Source organism: Tachypleus tridentatus, chromosome 12 (genome assembly GCF_004210375.1).
Source record: "Tachypleus tridentatus isolate NWPU-2018 chromosome 12, ASM421037v1, whole genome shotgun sequence".
In the NCBI taxonomy this organism is placed as follows: domain Eukaryota; kingdom Metazoa; phylum Arthropoda; class Merostomata; order Xiphosura; family Limulidae; genus Tachypleus; species Tachypleus tridentatus.
This window is the reverse complement of record NC_134836.1, coordinates 115,373,289-115,395,416: the sequence shown is the minus strand read 5'-3', so window position 1 is coordinate 115,395,416 and position 22,128 is coordinate 115,373,289. Positions and strand designations below refer to the sequence as shown.

Here is a 22,128-nt window from a genome sequence, read left to right as displayed (position 1 = left end):
ATTGTATTAGTAATAATGATAACAAAGACAAGCTGATGGAAAGTGTTTATTGTATTAGTAATAATGATAACAAAGACAAGCTGATGGAAAGTGTTTATTGTATTAGTAATAATGATAACAAAGACAAGCTGATGGAAAGTGTTTATTGTATTAGTAATAATGATAACAGAGAGAAGCTGATGGAAAGTGTTTATTGTATTAGTAATAATGATAACAGAGACAAGCTGATGGAAAGTGTTTATTGTATTAGTAATAATGATAACAGAGACAAGCTGATGGAAAGTGTTTATTGTATTAGTAATAATGATAACAGAGAGAAGCTGATTGAAAGTGTTTATTGTATTAGTAATAATGCTAACAGAGAGAAGCTGATGGAAAGTGTTTATTGTATTAGTAATAATGATAACAGAGACAAGCTGATGGAAAGTGTTTATTGTATTAGTAATAATGATAACAGAGAGAAGCTGATGGAAAGTGTTTATTGTATTAGTAATAATGATAACAGAGACAAGCTGATTGAAAGTGTTTATTGAATTAGTAATAATGATAACAGAGACAAGCTGATGGAAAGTGTTTATTGTATCAGTAATAATGATAACAGAGAGAAGCTGATGGAAAGTGTTTATTGTATTAGTAATAATCATAACAGAGAGAAGCTGATGGAAAGTGTTTATTGTATTAGTAATAATGATAACAGAGAGAAGCTGATTGAAAGTGTTTATTGTATTAGTAATAATGATAACAGAGAGAAGCTGATGGAAAGTGTTTATTGTATTAGTAATAATGATAACAGAGAGAAGCTGATGGAAAGTGTTTATTGTATTAGTAATAATGATAACAGAGAGAAGCTGATGGAAAGTGTTTATTGTATTAGTAATAATGACAACAGAGACAAGCTGATGGAAAGTGTTTATTGTATTAGTAATAATGACAACAGAGACAAGCTGATGGAAAGTGTTTATTGTATTAGTAATAATGATAACTGAGAGAAGCTGATGGAAAGTGTTTATTGTATTAGTAATAATGATAACAGAGACAAGCTGATGGAAAGTGTTTATTGTATTAGTAATAATGATAACAGAGACAAGCTGATGGAAAGTGTTTATTGTATTAGTAATAATGATAACTGAGAGAAGCTGATGGAAAGTGTTTATTGTATTAGTAATAATGATAACAGAGACAAGCTGATGGAAAGTGTTTATTGTATTAGTAATAATGATAACAGAGACAAGCTGATGGAAAGTGTTTATTGTATTAGTAATAATGATAACAGAGATAAGCTGATGGAAAGTGTTTATTGTATTAGTAATAATGATAACAGAGACATTAACTTGTTGGAGAATTCATCATTTTCGAAGAAAATTTTGCTTGCTTTTCCTATATCTGATCTTAGTGGGGGCCTCCTACAAGGGACCACTGGTCAAGAGGGAAGACAGAGGTTCAAGGGTTTTAACCTCCATGGACTGTTGTTGTTAGACAAATTGGTTGGATTTGATTATCGCTTTTATAACGGACTCAAACTTTGAAGCGTGATTTTGGTTTTGTGGCGCTGACAAGACACGAACCAGAGATACATTGAACTCAGCCATGCTAGTTGAAGACATCTCAACTTGATGTAAGACTCAGGCTAAGGAAATGACGGAAAGCTGTGTAATTGTAGTTAATTATGTCATTAGTGAGTAGTAATAATCAAAATTGACCCTGGGATGTCTATGCTTCTATTTACTGCTGAAAATTTGACACCGGTTTTACTGCGGGTACTTCAAGAGAGGGTGTCATAGAAATGTCGCTTAGACCACTAATGTGTCTGTGTCGGCCCAATAAGTCATCGTATTGGCACTCGACATGGTGATGTAGTATACTTGGCACATTATAACATATTCTACTTTGATTTCATTCATGGGTTCCTAGATGTCGATAACCATAAACGATATGCGTGACATAATGTGTCTTTCTTCTTTATTAGTTTTCCACTCTCTGATGGGAAACTTGAAAACGTTGTAACATTACTTTAGTCTTTTTAAGCTAATCCTTCTGGTAAGTTTTCGTTTATTGAATTTCGCGCACAGGTACTCGAGAAATATCTGCGCTAACCGCCGCTAATGTAGAATTGACAGACTAGAGGGAAAACAGGTAGTCAACAACACCCGCCACTAATTCTTGGGCTACACTTTACTAACGAATATTGGGATTGACCGTTACCTTATTGCAGCCATGGGCTGAACATTTGGTTTACGTAATTTGAATCCGTAATCCTCAGATTGTGAGTCAAGTACCCTAATCACCAGACGCATGTCAGGCTCCTCTGTAAATATACAACAGATATTTGTTTGTTTTTTGAATTTATTATCTTATAAATAAATATAAGTTCTTCATTGTGTGATAAGAAAGTCAACAATGGTTTGTGATATTATCTTATAGATAAATATAAGTTCTTCATTGTGTGATAAGAAAGTCAACAATGGTTTGTGATATTATCTTATAAATAAATATAAGTTCTTCATTGTGTGATAAGAAAGTCAACAATGGTTTGTGATATTATCTTATAAATAAATATAAGTTCTTCATTGTGTGATAAGAAAGTCAACAATGGTTTGTGATATTATCTTATAAATAAATATAAGTTCTTCATTGTGTGATAAGAAAGTCAACAATGGTTTGTGATATTATCTTATAAATAAATATAAGTTCTTCATTGTGTGATAAGAAAGTCAACAATGGTTTGTGATATTATCTTATAAATAAATATAAGTTCTTCATTGTGTGATAAGAAAGTCAACAATGGTTTGTGATATTATCTTATAAATAAATATAAGTTCTTCATTGTGTGATAAGAAAGTCAACAATGGTTTGTGATATTATCTTATAGATAAATATAAGTTCTTCATTGTGTGATAAGAAAGTCAACAATGGTTTGTGATATTATCTTATAAATAAATATTTGTTGAACTGTTTATTATTGTTCTCCTTTCTTTTTTCCTTTGCAAGATACGAAAAATTTTCACTTTGAAGAGTGAGGAAATCTATATGGACATTTTCTTTACTGATTCCTACACTTCCCAGATGCAAGTTTTCGAAATAAAATTAACTGATCAGAACATTAAATGACCTCACGAGGAAATTCAGTACATAATTAAGGCTTAATTTTTCGAAGTAATGAAAAGAACCAGGCCCGGTATGGCCAGGTGGTTAAGATATTCGATTCGTAATCCGAGGGTCGCGGGTTCGAATCCCCACTATGCCAAACATACTCGTCTTTTCAGCCGTGGAGGCGTTATAATGTGACTGTCAATCCCACTATTCGTTGGTAATAAAGTAGCCCAGCAGTTGGCGGCGGGTGATGATGACTAGCTATCTTGCTTCTAGTCTTACACTGCTAAATTAGGGACGGCTAGCACAGATAGTCTTCGTGTGGCTTTGCGTGAAATTCAAAAATAAACAAAACAACCAAGCACTTGTGTACTGATCCATTAAAACTATTTAGATAAACAAAAGACGACGGCGCCGAGAAGGGCAGGAGGTTAAATCGCTCGACTCGTAATCTGAGGGTCATGGGTTCAAATCCCCGTTACACCAAACACGCTCGTCCTTTGAGCCGTGTATGCGTTATAATGTTACGGTCTATCTCATTATTTGTTGGTAAAATAGTTGGCGGTGGGTAGTGACCCCCTTCCTAGCTGCCTTCCCTGGAGCCTCATGCTGTTAATTTAGGGACAGCTACACTAAAACAAGAGTCGTTGAGTTCAGTTATTTTTTTCAGCAACAAATAGAATAAAACAAAATAAAATGTAATCTGACGTCATCTTGGGTTTCTAGATGACATCATCTTACATGCAGAGTTTAAAATAAATTCGTGGCTTATGCGTGAAATGTTGTATACACATTATATGTACTGTCTTATATCATCCTCTGAAGGAAGGGCCGGCATGGCCAGGTGGGTTAAAGCGTTTGATTCGCAATTTGAGAGTAACGCCCTCGAATCCCGGTCACACCAAAAATGCTCGTCCTTTCATCCGTAAGAACATTATACTGTAACGATCAATCCCACTATTCGTTGGTAAAAGAGTAGCCCAAGAGTTGGCGGTGGGTGGTGATGACTAGCCGCCTTTCCTCTAGTCTTACACTGCAAAATTAGGGACGGATAGCGCAGACAGCCCTCGTGTAGCTTTGCACGAAATTCAAAACAAACAAAAATCCTCAAAAGGCTGTTTTATTTGTTTGTTTCTTTGTTAATCGCAGAGCTAAGGAAGGACATATCTCCACTGAAGATCGAATTTCGATTCTTAGCGTTTTAAGCTCTCAAGCTGAGTCATTGGGAGCTGAGGTAGCCATCGGTCACACTCTATCCGAAGTTTCACTGATATTTAAATATGATGCCTGTGATTTATGGGTGATTTTATTTCTTGATGACGTCAAGAGAACGTCACTAACATTCAAGATATCACAGGATTAGAAGAACATCACGTGTCTTATCCGGAGGTTCACCTTCATTACAGAAACAAACCAAAACATCAAAGTGAGTCAGATTTTTTTCCGAAACCGAAACATTAGGTTACCTCATTAAGGCTTACAAAACGAAATTAAACCGCAGTGTGACTGTATCGCCCCGGGCCCTAAATGTGTAATTCAGCAGAACACAGCGCCATCTCCAGAGTGATTGCAAGACTAGTGACGCCAAATAAATAACAAGTAATTTATTGCAGACTGCATACTTCGTACCAGTTGAAAGGCTTAGTAAATGGAGGCATTTCTTTTGTCGTGCACTCAATTCTTGGGATAAAGAAGCAGATTTTAGATGGGGAAAGGAAACCTAACTTCTTACCACAACGTTGCCATAGCAACACTTTACTCTTACATCTCTCAGACAGCGAACAACGGAGAAGTATTGTCTCACTGTTTTACGTCTGGTGTGTGCGGTATGGGTTAGCCAACGGGAATCTGTTCGGTTAACAAATAGCTTATTTTTCTTTCTATTCTAAGCCTAGCTGAAAGTGGATATTTTCAAGCGATCAGCAAGAGAAGTTCTTATTCATTTCTCCCACATAGGAGGACACTAGTAAACCATCGTTTAGAATTCCCTTAACACAATTATCAAAACTCGCTCCTGAAACTATCGGTTTTACCAAATTACATGTTTAGTGTTGTGAATATATATATTCTAGACCAAGAGATGTCAGCACTGGTAAAACATTTCCAATCAGCTTTTTAAAGGCTGTTATATTTATTTAATTAAATTATTTTGTTTCCAGTCTTACCTCCCACCCCTCCACTCCCTCCTGAGACAACTATAAGTCTATGGCCTTACAACACTAGTATCTTAGGCCCGATTCCACGCAGTGGACACTGGAGACAGCCCGAGGTATGTTTTTGCTCTCAAACAAGGAACCTTTAATGTTTTGTTTTATCAAGGCGAGCAACAAAATACGCACTTGGCAGTTAGAGGAACATCCCTACTTGAAATGGAATCTTCTCTACTGAAAGGTCAAATGGGCAAAACAAAGGTAAAGATTTGTTCCAAAGATAAAATATGTTTACTAATTCTTACAGAATTGGCATCGTTTGGCTAATAATCGTCAACATTATTTGTGTGTCCGTTCATGAAGCCACACAATGAACTATTTGCGTTGCGCCCAACGCAAAGAATCGAACCTCGATTTTTAGCATTGTAAATGCTCAAATTCAGTGCTCATCCAAGCCCCCCCCCCCCCGCTAGTACATCGGTATGTTTACGGCTTTGTAACACTAAAATCAGGGGTTCGATTCCCCTCAGTGGGCTCAGCAGCTAAGCCGATGTGGCTTTATTATAAGAAAACACACACACAGTTCTGACCAAACTGGAAGTGTTTGTTATTTAGCGCAAATAAATTAATTGTTGTGTTCCTACTCATCAAAACAGAACGTATAAAATCAGCCCTTTTTTATATTAAATACACAGAAATATTTAGCTATTTTAAATGCAATAATTGCTTTATTTTGGTGAATCATGAGTAAAAAAAACCAAAACCTCATTCGTACATAAGGATGTCGGTCCTAAGAAAAGTGTTAAAACAAATAAAAACAGATGAGAGCCATATTGAACCTTCATCGATCTATGAGAGCCATATTGAACCTTCATCGATCTATGAGAGCCATATGGAATCTTCATTGATCTATTTAGGGTTAAGAATGCGAGGGCTTTAATTACGTAAAATCCAATATTACTTAAAAAAACAACAATATAATTCAACTATTATGGTGTTATTTAAAGAATACGACATCCAACAATCCCTTAACTATAATCTACGTTATCACTAACATTGCTGCTAGAGGGAAGATATCTATATTTTTCTGTTTCTTTACAAAAAGGCCCCACCATGGCCAGGTGGTTAGGGCGTCGATTTGCAATCTGAGAGTCACGGATTCGGATCCCCGTCACACGAAACATGTTAGCTTTTTCATCTGAGGGAACATTATAGTATGACCTGCAATCCCACTATTTGTTAGTAAAAGAGTAGTCCAAGAGTTGGCGGTGAGGGGCAATGACTAGCTGCCTTCCCTCTAGTCTTACACTGCTAAATTAGGTATAGCTAGCGCAGATAACCCTCGTGTATATTTGCGCGAAATTCAAAACAAAAAATTCTTTCACGCCCTCATAAGTGAAGTATCATAAATGCCGAATGTCATAACGACATACAGAGTTCAATATATATATACTCTTCAGTAACCAGCTTTCTCAACACAAGAAATTAATTGTCAAAACACAGCTCCGTTACCGCTGACGTACGTGTTTTGTTCCAGTAACGAGAGTGGAGTGATTAGAAGCTACGTGTTACCCCTAGCTGTGGAACTCCTCGTTATAACCCACGTGACACTTGTTTTCCTAGATGTTAAGTGACGATAGAATGGTGATTTCAATAGAGACAGGTCAAGCAGAGAGGATACTGGGGAACTAAAAATAATAGGAGAGAAAAAGCGAAACAAAAAAACTTTAAAAGATAAAGAAAATATGAACCGAAAAAACAGTAATGGAAGATGTTGTGTATATCAAAGGTCACACTGGGCTATCTGCTGTGTCCACCCAGGATTCTGACGTCATAAGACAGGAAATTTACCGATGACAAGAGCGAGAAAAGAGAAATAAAACACTAAAATATAAAACAAATGAAAAACTTGACCAGCGATGGCCAATCATCCTGGAGGCCTGGCATGGCCGAGCGCGTAAGGCGTGCGCTCGTAATCCGAGGGTCGCGAGTTTGCGCCCGCGTCGAGCTAAACATGCTCGCCCTCCCAGCCGTGGGGCGTTATAATGTGACGGCCAATCCCACTATTCGTTGGTACAAGAGTAGCCCAAGAGTTGGCGGTGGGTGGTGATGACTAGCTGCCTTCCCTCTAGTCTTACACTGCTAAATTAGGGACGGCTAGCACAGATAGCCCTCGAGTAGCTTTGTGCGAAATTCCAAAACAAACAAAATCAATCATCCTGGACATAAGAATTTTGATTGTTTGTTAATAATAAATGTCCTGTGTGTATTCTTCTTTACAAGAACAAAATTCATATTTTTTGAAACTATGATTTTTGACCTTCTCGCCCCAAACATCAGTACACTTGGTGAAAAGATATATTGCTTTGTTTGTCGTGTTAAGGTGTGTTTACAATTGTTTTAAGGGTAACTGATTATTGATGTATCAGCTTTGTTCATGTTAACTGTGAGAATAGTAGAGCTATTGGACACAAGTGTAAATTTGACAGAGTAGGAGTCATCAAGAGATGAGACAGTTTTGTTCTTCTGCTAGGGTGGTTGGTCTTTGGAATAGGTTACCTTCGGATAGTAAAATTAAGTGAGTTTAAGAGAAAGCTAGATAAATGATAAGGGCTGGCTTTGCATTTTTTATTTAATTTTTGTAATTAATTTCTTTCATAGTTTCAGTTTACTTTTGCGGATGAGGCAGCTTAGATGGACCAATAGGTCCCTTGTTGTCCCTAAACATTATGTTATGTGTTATATTCGTTGTTGGTAAAAACGTAAGTTTGTTTGTTGTTAAGTAGATGTGTTTGTATGGTGGTAAGACGGTATGTTTGCTGTTTGAAAGGGGTATTTTTGTTTGTTAGTAACGAGGCATATTTGCTCGTCAGTAAGGGATATGTTTGTTAGTTATTAAGGAGGTACGATTCTTTGTTTGTTGAAATTTCGCACAAAGCTAATCGAGTTGTGTGTACCAGCCGTCCCTAATTTTCAAGTGTCAGGCAAGAGGGGAAGCAGTTATTCAAATCCCTTCCCACCAGCTCTTGGGCTACTGTTTATCAACGAATAGTGGGAATGACCGAGACATTACAACGCTCCAGGAATAAAAGGGAGGACATGTCTAACGATGAGTCTCGATTCGAGCGCCCCAAACATTGGGCCAAGTCTAGTTCTGGTAAAAAGGTCAGTCGGTCTATATAACATTATTATATACTGATATATCATAAGAGAGTTCCGTGTCTGACAGTGAAGTTAAAGGAATCACTTCTCACTCGTTCACTTCGTGAGAGGCGACAGCTGCAAACATTGTTCTCTAGAAATTTGATATTTTGGTTTGCTAATAACCCATTCAGGGAAAGGCTAAGAATTTAAAGCTGCAGTAATGTAAACAGAAAAACTGGAAGTTTAAAAAAAATGTGAAATTAATAACACCGAAGATATTCATTCCACAATTTAACAGCTTTAACTCCCATGATACATCACTGTAGGTTTTAGTTTCGTTATTTATTGTTAAGAAGGAATGACCCTTGAATACCTGAATTCTGAACAGTCTCTTAAAATATGTCGAAAATTTAATTTAAGGGACAATCTCTATTTGGCTTATATTTTCTAAGTGAAATAAGCAGAGAATGAGTCACCAATGAACATTTATCTCATTATTTCCCATTAGTAAACATTACTAAGTGTAGAAGTGAGGCCAGCCAACATTTACCTCATTATTTCCCATTAGTAAACATTACTAAGTGTAGAAGTGATGCCAGCCAATATTTACCTCATTATTTCCCATTAGTAAACATTGCTAAGTGTAGAAGTGCGGCCAGCCAACATTTACCTCATTATTTCCCATTAGTAAACATTGCTAAGTGTAGAAGTGCGGCCAGCCAACATTTACCTCATTATTTCCCATTAGTAAACATAGCTAAGTGTAGAAGTGATGCCAGCCAACATTTACCTCATTATTTCCCATTAGTAAACATTACTAAGTGTAGAAGTGTGGCCAGTCAACATTTACCTCATTATTTCCCATTAGTAAACATTACTAAGTGTAGAAGTGCGGCCAGCCAACATTTACCTCATTATTTCCCATTAGTAAATATTACTAAGTGTAGAAGTGTGGCCAACCAACATTTACCTGATTATTTCCCATTAGTAAACATTGCTAAGTGTAGAAGTGCGGCCAGCCAACATTTACCTCATTATTTCCCATTAGTAAATATTACTAAGTGTAGAAGTGATGCCAGCCAACATTTACCTCATTATTTCCCATTAGTAAACATTGCTAAGTGTAGAAGTGCGGCCAGCCGACATTTACCTCATTATTTCCCATTAGTAAACATTGCTAAGTGTAGAAGTGCGGCCAGCCGACATTTACCTCATTATTTCCCATTAGTAAACATAGCTAAGTGTAGAAGTGCGGCCAGTCAACATTTACCTCATTATTTCCCATTAGTAAACATTACTAAGTGTAGAAGTGTGGCCAGCCAACATTTACCTCATTATTTCCCATTAGTAAACATAGCTAAGTGTAGAAGTGCGGCCAGCCAACATTTACCTCATTATTTCCCATTAGTAAACATAGCTAAGTGTAGAAGTGTGGCCAGTCAACATTTACCTCATTATTTCCCATTAGTAAACATTACTAAGTGTAGAAGTGCGGCCAGCCAACATTTACCTCATTATTTCCCATTAGTAAACATTACTAAGTGTAGAAGTGCGGCCAGTCAACATTTATCTCATTATTTCCCATTAGTAAACATTACTAAGTGTAGAAGTGCGGCCAGCCAACATTTACCTCATTATTTCCCATTAGTAAACATTACTAAGTGTAGAAGTGCGGCCAGCCAACATTTACCTCATTATTTCCCATTAGTAAATATTACTAAGTGTAGAAGTGTGGCCAACCAACATTTACCTCATTATTTCCCATTAGTAAACATAGCTAAGTGTAGAAGTGTGGCCAGTCAACATTTATCTCATTATTTCCCATTAGTAAACATTACTAAGTGTAGAAGTGCGGCCAGCCAACATTTACCTCATTATTTCCCATTAGTAAACATTACTAAGTGTAGAAGTGCGGCCAGCCAACATTTACCTCATTATTTCCCATTAGTAAATATTACTAAGTGTAGAAGTGTGGCCAACCAACATTTACCTCATTATTTCCCATTAGTAAACATAGCTAAGTGTAGAAGTGTGGCCAGTCAACATTTATCTCATTATTTCCCATTAGTAAACATTACTAAGTGTAGAAGTGATGCCAGCCAACATTTACCTGATTATTTCCCATTAGTAAATATTACTAAGTGTAGAAGTGTGGCCAACCAACATTTACCTGATTATTTCCCATTAGTAAACATTACTAAGTGTAGAAGTGCGGCCAGCCAACATTTACCTCATTATTTCCCATTAGTAAATATTACTAAGTGTAGAAGTGTGGCCAACCAACATTTACCTCATTATTTCCCATTAGTAAACATAGCTAAGTGTAGAAGTGTGGCCAGTCAACATTTATCTCATTATTTCCCATTAGTAAACATAGCTAAGTGTAGAAGTGCGGCCAGCCAACATTTACCTCATTATTTCCCATTAGTAAACATTACTAAGTGTAGAAGTGAGGCCAGCCAACATTTACCTCATTATTTCCCATTAGTAAACATAGCTAAGTGTAGAAGTGCGGCCAGCCAACATTTACCTCATTATTTCCCATTAGTAAACATAGCTAAGTGTAGAAGTGTGGCCAGTCAACATTTATCTCATTATTTCCCATTAGTAAACATTACTAAGTGTAGAAGTGCGGCCAGCCAACATTTACCTCATTATTTCCCATTAATAAACATTACTAAGTGTAGAAGTGCGGCCAGCCAACATTTACCTCATTATTTCCCACTAGTAAACATAGCTAAGTGTAGAAGTGCGGCCAGCCAACATTTACCTCATTATTTCCTATTAGTAAACATTACTAAGTGTAGAAGTGATGCCAGCCAACATTTACCTCATTATTTCCCATTAGTAAACATTACTAAGTGTAGAAGTGCGGCCAGCCAACATTTACCTCATTATTTCCCATTAGTAAACATTGCTAAGTGTGGAAGTGTGGCCAGTCAACATTTACCTCATTATTTCCCATTAGTAAACATTACTAAGTGTAGAAGTGATGCCAGTCAACATTTACCTCATTATTTCCCATTAGTAAACATTACTAAGTGTAGAAGTGAGGCCAGCCAACATTTACCTCATTATTTCCCATTAGTAAACATTACTAAGTGTAGAAGTGATGCCAACCAACATTTACCTGATTATTTCCCATTAGTAAACATTACTAAGTGTAGAAGTGTGGCCAACCAACATTTACCTCATTATTTCCCATTAGTAAACATTGCTGTGGCCAGTCAACATCATTTTCGGTACATGTTTGCTGTAGATTCACCGTTGGTAGTCTTTATACTAAAGATAACTGGTTTTTATATTTGTACAATACAGTAATAGTGTGGAATATAAGGGTTGAGAGACCAGTGAAAATTCCACAGTGTTATATGTAAACTATTTCATTATGTAATGTTTTCTACTTACAGGCAGACTTTGGTGACAACTTGTCTCTGTGAGCTGCACAAACCGCCAGCAGTCTGTAGCCAAGTTCGAGGTCAAAACCTTGGTAAGAAGCGTTGCGACATACCACCTATTAACAGACAGAACACGTGAGTTACATGGGGATCGTTCAACAATTTCCAACCCTAATCTTTGGGACGTAGATGCGTGTGGTTTACGTATTCTGAAACATGTTAATTATTATAAACAAAGTATGTCCACTGGTGGCTAAAGGACTGGTTAGTAATAACACTTTAACCTTTGATTTCATTTTATGTTGTATTATAGAAACTTGGAATAAGTAAACTGCTTCGACGAAAACTAAAAGTAACTTCTCTGTTGCACCAAACAAAAATTAAACTTGAATTATTAATTAAATACAACAAATATTCCAAATCGTCAACATATCTAGTTTCGCCAATCAGTTTTGTCACACTGTTCAGTAGCAGAGGTTAGCTGAAGCTCTATCTCTGTTCTGTTTGCCTTAAGTAATTCAAAGAGGCGACATTTTTTGTCACAGACAAATCCTGAGAGTGATGATCTGTTTAATCAAGGAAATGTGAAATACAATTTAATGGAGATTTATTATTGGTTTAAAAATAATAATTGATTCTTTAGAGTTGTTGTGGTTACACAATACAATTTGTAAAACGGGTAAATTAAAATGGAATATTGAAAGCTAATTAAATTCAATACACAAGATATAAGTATATACGGGTGGAAAGGGCGTCACTTCTTACATTCTTGACAATATACTAGGCAGTAAGTATGTAAGGGTAAGAAGGGCGTCACTTCTTACATTCTTAGCAATACATCAAGTAGTAAACATGTAAGGGTAAGAAAGGCGTCACTTCTTACATTCTTAGCAAGACATCAAGTAATAAGCATGTAAGGGTAAGAAGGGCGTCACTTCTTACATTCTTAGCAAGACATCAAGTAATAAGCATGTAAGGGTAAGAAGGGCGTCACTTCTTACATTCTTAGCAAGACATCAAGTAATAAGCATGTAAGGGTAAGAAGGGCGTCACTCTTACATTCTTAGCAATACATCAAGTAGTAAACATGTAAGGGTAAGAAAGGCGTCACTTCTTACATTCTTAGCAAGACATCAAGTAATAAGCATGTAAGGGTAAGAAGGGCGTCACTTCTTACATTTTTAGCAAGACATCAAGTAATAAGCATGTAAGGGTAAGAAGGGCGTCACTTCTTACATTCTTAGCAAGACATAAAGTTGTAAACATGTAAGGGTAAGAAGGGCGTCATTTCTTACATTCTTAGCAAGACATCAAGTTGTAAACATGTAAGGGTAAGAAGGGCGTCACTTCTTACATTCTTAACCAGGAGAGATCTACATGTGACCTAATATTTTGTAATTCCAAAAAATTGTCTGTTGCAACACAAAGTGTAGAAACTGACCAAAACCGTCTGTAAACACCAAATTTATGTGTAAAATACACAGGGGGCGCGGCAGTATATAGTATTGTTAATCAGCATAATATTGGTGGTTTTGCTGGCATGTTTTATATATTTTATAATAACAGGTACTTTGTAACCACCAAAGTTATAGACCCACAAGAAATTTGTTGCATAAATAATTCAGAAGATATGCTTAATAAGTCGGGTAAACACTGATGTGTTTTTTTTAATTCCGCGCAAAGCTACACGAAGGCTATCTGCGCTAGACGTCCCTAATTTAGCAGTGTAAGACTAGATATAAGGCAACTAGTCATCACCATCCACTGCCAACTGCCCAAGGCTACTCTTTTACCAAGGGATAGTGAGATTGACCGTCACATTATAGCGCTCCCACGGCTGAAAGGGCGAGCATGTTCGGATCGAGCGAGATTCGAACCAGTGACCCTCAGATTACGAGTCGAACGCTTTAACCCACCTGGCCATGTCGGGCCGAGCACTGATATATTTTTAAAATTAAGAAATATTATAAGTTAGGACAGTTAGGGCTGTATTGTTACCCTACTATAACTGATAGAACAACAGAGACATTTCAAATACACGTAATTGAGTGAACGTAAGTAAAGATTTTTTCGTGTGTTCTGTTTATTCGTTTACAAGAAGGAATAAGTTAAAACCACAGATGGTGGAACTGAGGACTGGAACGTTGGAGTTAGGGAAACGTGCCCCAACTCTTGATTCAGTGGTGAAGGTATTTTTTGAATGGGGAATAGAAACTTGGATGTAATTATGAGGGAAAGTCATTGTTTAAACATGTCAACTGAATAAGTGTACCCCCCCCAAAAAAAAAAAGTTCCGTCCTCTTTGGTTGAGACCAATAATAAAATGTTTAGAACTATAAAATAAAAAAAAAAAAACTTCAATCGAGAACTCACGTGCTCTGACCTGCTTGTCATCTCACAATAGGAAAATAAAATTCTTGTTTTTCAGATTTCGCTCAAATCCGTATAAATCCGGATAGAGTTTCTTACTTGACGTGGCCTATCTTTCACACGCACCTATAGACTCGTGACGACTATCCATCTTACGTATGTACCTGTAACTTCATGACGTACCACTCTCCATCCTTCATATACACCTGTAACATCGACTCGTAGCACGGTGCGTCTTTCATGTCCACCTGTATCTTCATAACGCAACACTGTCCATTTTTCATATGCACCTGTAACATCGCGATGTAGCACAGGCCACCTTTCATACGTGCCTGTAACATCGTGACATAGCGCTGTCCATCTTTCATATGTTCCTGTTACGTAACACTGCCCATATGACTTTACTATCTGAAGCTTCATATTCGATTGTCAGTTTTTTAAATATAACATATACCATTTTAACCAACTAATACGACAGACATAAAGTTGAACACATATGAATGGATTTTGTTATACGGAACTAATTATTCGACTAAAGTCATATTAATGTAATATTAGCCAAATTATTTTTCATAATTTGCAGCGCTACCTATGTTTTGCTCTTTTAAGGTTTTCAAACGTATACCCAAACTTCCCTTGTGCCAGAGTGTTGTGTGTTATCATTCACCGCAGCTTTTTTTTAACGCTGACAGCCACGTCATCAATACATTCACCTTAGTAGGGTCAGAAGGACAGGAAAAGTAAACTTGAAAATGAACTCAAATTATCTTTATCTTGTAAAAACTTACATTATCTAACTGTAGCGTTTACCTTGTAAAAACTTACATTATCTAACTGTAGCGTTTACCTTGTCAAAACTTACATTATCTAACTGTAGCGTTTACCTTGTCAAAACTTACATTATCTAACTGTAGCGTTTATCTTGTCAAAACTTACATTATCTAACTGTAGCGTTTATCTTGTCAAAACTTACATTATCTAACTGTAGCGTTTATCTTGTCAAAACTTACATTATCTAACTGTGGCGTTTATCTTGTCAAAACTTACATTATCTAACTGTGGCGTTTATCTTGTCAAAACTTACATTATCTAACTGTAGCGTTTATCTTGTCAAAACTTACATTATCTAACTGTAGCGTTTATCTTGTCAAAACTTAAATTATCTAACTGTAGCGTTTATCTTGTCAAAACTTACATTATCTAACTGTGGCGTTTATCTTGTCAAAACTTACATTATCTAACTGTGGTGTTTATCTTGTCAAAACTTACATTAATTAATTGTAGTGTTTATCTTGCCAAACCTTACGTTACATGACTTTATTAAGATCTTTAGTATGCCATAGTGCATCTGTTGTAATAAACATTGAAGATATTTGACAAACTCTGAAAGAACCTTGGGGACTGTGTAAACACTCAAGCATGTAGTAGTAATCGAACATACTGGTGTTTTAGTCCCATAACTATATGTAGTTTTACAGAAACTTCACACAGAAGAAAGTGTTTCATTCTGGAAGGTCATTAATCTGTTTAGAAACAATCACGTTTTGATTGGTTCTTTTCGTCCAATCCGATCGTTATTAACTAATTAAATTAGCTTGGTTGACGTCAGAAGAACAAACACAACGGATAACAATAAATCGGACAAACAGTTAAGTAATCAGAGAAGTTCTGTTCCTCATCAGTTCTTTTCAAGAAAAACTCTTCGGTAACTACCACATTGAGTGTTTGCGACGTGCGGTCAATTTTAATACGCCAATTAATTCAGTGGAACGTATTCCTACTCTTTTTCTCTCGCTCAGAAGAGCAGCGTCCCTCGTAGCTATTTCTGATATTACTGGTAGAGGTCATACAATATATAATTGATCCAAATAGTTATTGTTGTACTTCGAACACAATGAACACTTAACTTCGTAAATTGCATTAGTTTTGGTGGGAGTTTTAGTGAGTTCTCTGTCTAACAACTTCCTGTGATCAGTCACTACTTGTACACATTAAGTTGGTTGTGGTAATCCGCATGATAAAGTAATTCTGGTTTTGTCTTTCGCTTTTTTTGATCTTTAGTTTATATATACTTATATAAGAAATGGAAATTATTAGCCTTGAAAATATTTGTCACGAATTGTATACAAAGTTAAAGACAATAAAGGTAATGGATAATGAGACAAGGTTAACGTTAATGAAACAGCATCTGATAAACGATAGTTTATTGAATTGATAAAGAGAGAGATCCTGGGGTAATTGGTATCGGAAGAGCCCTTTCACAAAACACTGGGGTGATGTGGGTGCATGGAAGGTTACGCTCGGATGGGTCGGCACATGCAGCTATTGGGGGAGGAGTGTTCTACTCTATGACGTTATTAGTCTGCACGTGTTAATTCTCTCTGACTGAAAATGTTTCATAGAAACATTTGGGGCCACACTCCTGAGCATGGTGGGGAGACTGTCTCTCGTACCCTGAATATCGTACCCGATTGATATAAAAATGAATGTTCATAACTACAAATAAAACAAGCCAAAGTGATAATAGTTATACGTTATACCTACCGTCAGACAGTTCAGTAAACTTTCTTCAAACACTGTTTGGAACGCTCGAACGTCACTACACCATTCCATCAGTTCTCGAGCGGCCTTGTAGAAACCAGATGGAGAACTTAAGGCCTGTAGAAAAAATATCTGTCAGAAACAGAAAATGATAGAACGATACTCAGAGAAACAGAATATTCTTTTGTCAAGAGAAAGCGCAACTTGCGATCCTGTGATAAAACACGTTCTAATACTTGTATCATTTAGTAACTTATTACACATTTTCTGACTTCTGTTTATGTACCTCTTGAGGCCCATCGGGCTGATATCCCATTACAATAGAGACATATGTTTGTATAACTCTTGAGGTCCGTGGGGTCGATACCCAAATAGAATAGAGACGGTTGTTTATATAACTTTTGAGTCGTGTGCAGTCGATAACCGATTAGAATAGAGACGTCTATTTATATAACTCTTGAGTCATGTGGGTCGATAACCGATTAGAAAGGTTACGTCTATTTACATAACTACTGAGTCATCTGGAAATGATAACCGATTAGAATAGAGACGTCTATTTATATAACTCTTGAGGCCCATGAGGTTGATATCCAATTAGAATACAGACAGTGGCGACGCCAGGATATTTTCATTGGGGTGGCTGAGGTAAACTGTGGTGGGGCTTCCCAAAATGCCATCAATACGAAGTATAGATGGTAAATTATAATAATGTAAATACCAAGGTACATTTCAGAAAGGTGTGCTATTTTGAACTGCAATTATTATTACAAATTAGAAATAACCTGTTTATGAAAATATGCGTATATGTAAAACAGGAAGCTCACCTAAATTCCACCCAAGGTAATATATAAAGAAAATCAAGATTAGCTTGGATTGAACATTTAATATACCATTAAGAGTAAAGTTACAAATCCAATGAAATATAACATAAATACAGTTTACATAGCAGAAACGAATTATCCCATGTGAAGTTAATACACTCTGAGGAAAAGTAAGGTCACTATCAGGCTAACTATCTTTCATCATGTTGTGTTTATAGTCAATATTACTTCAAAACAATGCGCCTGTTCTGGTGATTGGCAGCAAATGTGTCTATAACAGTATCAATATCGAGTTGTTTTGCCCTCCTGTAGTTTACTGATATGACAGCAAGGTTGCTGGTGCGGTTGTTACCACTGCTGTTGCGCAAGTATGTCTTGAGAAGCTTCAGACATGAGAAACTTCTCTCACAGGCAGCTGAAGTGACAGGCAGGGTCACAGCGATGCATACAAGTTTGTGGAGATCCATGAAGGCATCCTTGTACGTATGGCTCCAGCATGGTTGCAAACTATGTTTTACTTTTCAATAAAAGATAAATGAAATAAATGGGTAAATACCTGTAAAACCTTTGGTTTATCAAGTAAAATCCCTGATGATCTGTTGTAACTTGAAATCAACGTGGTTGTCTAATCTTCGTCAAAGCTCAAGATAGAATGGCATTACACAGGGAGCGGCAATACAGCGTATGAGTTTCAGTACATTCAGTACGTTGCTATGGGACGCATGACACATACTTCCGTCTTAATGAAGACGTTAAGTTCTATAGATTTATGTCTCTTTTATGTTAATTGTTAAGCAACAACGACGATTGTGTTTTCTATATTTTGTGAATATATGTAGGTAACAATATTGGGGGCTGAGGGTGGCTTGGCTCATTTTTGGGGAGGGGATTAAGCTCCACCCCCAAGCCCTCCCTTGGCGCCGCCACTGGTTTTACTGTTTGGTCCCTGAACTTCAGCATCTGTCGCCTGTCAAGTTCAAGCACGTGTGGTCCCCAAGCGGCAATGAATCAGAAAAATAAATCTAAAAGGGAAGGGGAAGTAAAGCAATCACCTTTCTTATCGTCAGTTAGTCCTAAGATATTTAAGACGTTCTGCGCATGTCTGTAGTGGTAATAACGGCGCCTTTTTTGTTGTAGTTTGTCATTACTTCCGTTTAAAGAGCGTTATTTAATAAAACTAATTATATAACTTGAGAGAGATCGTGCCGCGAAAACTTCTGACCTCGTGTGATTATCGAAGTGAAAGAAAAGGAGAAGTTTACGGGAGACAATATTTTGTATTAGACTTTACGGAACGATGTTTAGGGTTAACATGTATCGTCACCATTAATTAATTCAAAATAAGTTGCTTTTTTATGAATTATATATCATTTTAAAATTTATTGATGAGTTTTATTGCTTTTAAACCTGGGGTTTATGTTCACTTAACCTTGGTTCTCCTGGTGTATTACCCATTCAAACCGCTAGTAGCACTGTGCAGGTTTGTATATTTATTTGTTTTTTTGTAATTTCGCGCAAAGCTACACAAGGGCTATCTGCGCTAGCCGTCCCTAACTAGAGGGAAGGCAGCTAGTCATCACCACTCACCGCCAACTCTTTGGTTACTCTTTTACCAACGAATAGTGGGATTGATCATAACATTATAACGCCCCCACGGCTGGGAGGGCGAGCATGTTTAGCGTGAGGCGGGCGCGAACTCGCGACCCTCGGATTACGAGTTGCACGCCTTACGCGCTCGGCCATGCCAGGCCCAAAACGTTCACTACATTTTGAAAAAGTTACTATTTAACGTTTTTCTTACAATTTACAAAAGTATTTTTTATAAAGGGGGAAAAATATTGACCCCCCCAAACCCCCACCACCACTACTGAAGTTCTAAAATTGAAATCGAGAAACTATGAAAAAAAGAACGATTTTAAAACGAATTCGTTTTCAACCAATGATAAAATAACATGGATTTGGTGACTCGTTTCCAACCAATAGTAAAAAAAATATATAATAATTTGGTTGCTCATTTTCAATCAAGAGTAAAACAACGCATGGATTTCAATAATCCATCGACTTGCGATTATTTGAAATCCTTTAATCTGGTTGATAGTTTTCGTGACCAATCCCTTTATTGGTTAATGTTTTTTTGGAATGACAAGAAATGGTCCCACGGTAGATGACCAGCAAGTTTACGGACTTATAACGCTAAAATCCAGGGCTCGATTCTCCACAGTGGACAAAGTATAGATAGTCCATTGTGTAGCTTTGTGCTAAAAGAAAACAAAACAGAAAAAATAAGAATTTAATTATTATAGTTGATAAACTTAATATTACGAGAGAAAATAACAAAGGAACGAAATTACAACTTTTTGGTTCACTTAAAGCAATACAGCGCACGTGAATATTCTTATATAATAATAATATTTCCAGGATATGAAAAATAACTAAATTATGACGAATGTTTTAAGGCGAGAAGCACTGACTGTGCTTTAAACTTTTATTTGATTACATTAGACGTTTATAAACACTGAAATCCAACGGCTGTACAATAGATGTTTCATTACAGCTTTAAAAATTGTTACTTGCTTTTAAATCATGTAGGATATTTCGAGAACAATGTCAGCTGCACATTTATGACTGTATACAAATAGGCTTAACAGGTTTGTTAAGCAACAGAGAATGAATTTATTGTACGGGTTTCTGTTTCAAACAGTCATAGCAAAACAGTTAACAGACAATAACGACAGATCTTAACAAGTTGACGTAGGTACGATCAAGGATCCTTAGATATAACTGTAGTTCATTTATTACTTCTCTGTATATATAAATAAATTCACGAACACGCACTTGTATGTATGTGTATTTGTAAGTAAAGATAAAGGCTGTATGGAAGAATATATTCTTTTAAAGATCTTACTTAAAAAAAAACAAAACGATTTTCCATTTAATGGAGAAGAGTCTGTGGCTGAGCTGTAGTAAAAAAAGGCTTAATGATGGGGAGGGTAAAGGTGGGGATTTTGCAATCGAAGGGGAACCCTAGTGAATGGGGACCAAAATAAACTGATAAAACTGAAAACCTTAGTGAAGGGTCATTGGAAAAGTTGTGAATTCAGACGAAGAAGAAATTACAGTTATTGAAGATTAAGGAGAAATCTTTACAAGAAGAGGTCAAGGTGAAATAAAGAATAACCTCAGGTAAAGGGAATCTTTAATGACAAGAATTCAAGAGGAAATCGTTGTCTACTGATATCCAAGAGAAACAACAGTAAAAATAAATCAGAAGAAAACGTTTGTAAAGGGAATTGCATGGGAAGCACTGACCAGTTAAGGAAATTCCAGAGTAACCTCCAGTAAATGGTATCATGGGGAACCTCAGATAAGGAGAGAATCGCAGACATGTTGTAATATATTTAAATCACAAGTTGCTGAAAACTAAATAAACTAATATTCTTTAATGAAAATGCTTATGTTTAGAGTTTCGTCCAATGTCGTTAGGCCACAAATTAACAGTACAAACGTTTAAATGATGCTGAGAAAAATAACATCTATACTTATTTTTATAAAATATAAAAGTTGTTGTAAATCAATTTATTTTTAATACTAGTTTATTCTTTAAACGCATTCGTGATTTTTTTTTTCTCAGAAAATAAATCAATAACCAGTAATTTATGCCGGATAGGAAAACATATTTTTAAGTGCGCCTGTAAAACAGTTTTCACTGTCTAGCAATATAGCGTCTAGGAGAAACCAACTCCCTAGCTCAAGAACCGTATTTAACTGCAATTTTCAACAAACCACTCAACACGTACCCGCCCAGTTTTATAAACCCACACACAGATGTCGTTCGTTTTTCCACCAGAGTGATTCTGTAATTTAATTGTGGATGTAAACATTTACATTAACCGAGACACTCACCTGTTTAATATAATAAAGTCGTTCGTTTGTCTGTTGAATGTGTCTATCCATCGCCGTTGTCATGGTTTTATAGTGATGTGGCTTCCAAAACTGTTTTCTTATCTTATTTGAAGTGCACGTGCACGTTTCGTTTTAAATACCTGAAATAAACTTATACGTTGTGAATAGGTGAAAACATCAAACTAAATGTTTATATTTTGCATCATCAGTGATAACAGTAAAACATTTTGAGATATAACAAACTACAAACATTTCTAAGCCTTCTATATAACGATCCAGTTACCAACTGTGTTATTTTAGTAGTAATCTAATTTGTTTTATCTCTCTTCCAGGAGCAGAACCGAACCTGGGATCTCTGACACATCACCTGACCGCTTTAGCAAATGAAATAAGTGGTAAGTCATTGCGATGTTGGTGGTAATTTTCACTTATCAACAAGTTATAGTTAATTTCCCTTTCTGGAGACAGAGAAAGACAAACTACAATAACTTTACAGCTAACTTGTCTCTAGTTAATTTGTCCCTAATCTTATGTGCTAATTTACTGTTCCTAGGCTCTTCTGTCCTTTCTTCTAATTCTTAAATATTGTACTACGAAATAAGCCTAGTCTCTATATGTGTACAGATATGAGATGATACTGATACCTCTTGTTCTATTCATGTATTTAAAACTTAACCTTTTCCATCTATATAAATCCACCTTCACGTATGT

The 22,128-nt window shown here is 36.3% G+C and overlaps 1 protein-coding gene and 1 long non-coding RNA gene across 6 annotated transcripts in view; one reads left to right on the top strand and one right to left on the bottom strand.

The window, feature by feature from the left end:
- The window catches only part of LOC143234426 (zinc finger MIZ domain-containing protein 1-like), a 140,361-nt gene that overhangs the window by 83,456 nt on the left and 34,777 nt on the right, over positions 1–22,128 (bottom strand). For 2 of the 3 annotated variants that reach the window (XM_076471789.1, XM_076471790.1), the window contains exons 2-4: positions 21,418–21,557; positions 16,697–16,810; positions 11,793–11,898 (exon numbers count right to left, since the gene is read on the bottom strand). In XM_076471789.1, coding sequence (XP_076327904.1) covers positions 11,793–11,898; positions 16,697–16,810; positions 21,418–21,480 — 283 coding nt within the window. In that variant the 5' untranslated portion in view covers positions 21,481–21,557. Of the gene's footprint in view, positions 1–11,792; positions 11,899–16,696; positions 16,811–21,417; positions 21,558–22,128 lie in introns of those variants that run through there. The other variant, XM_076471793.1, reaches the window with a different exon arrangement.
- Positions 4,353–22,128, top strand: part of LOC143234427 (uncharacterized) — a 72,740-nt gene continuing 54,964 nt past the window's right edge. For all 3 annotated transcript variants that reach the window (XR_013018648.1, XR_013018650.1, XR_013018649.1), the window contains exons 1-3: positions 4,353–5,359; positions 11,795–11,874; positions 21,750–21,812. This is a non-coding gene — a long non-coding RNA (uncharacterized LOC143234427). The remainder of the gene's footprint in view (positions 5,360–11,794; positions 11,875–21,749; positions 21,813–22,128) is intronic.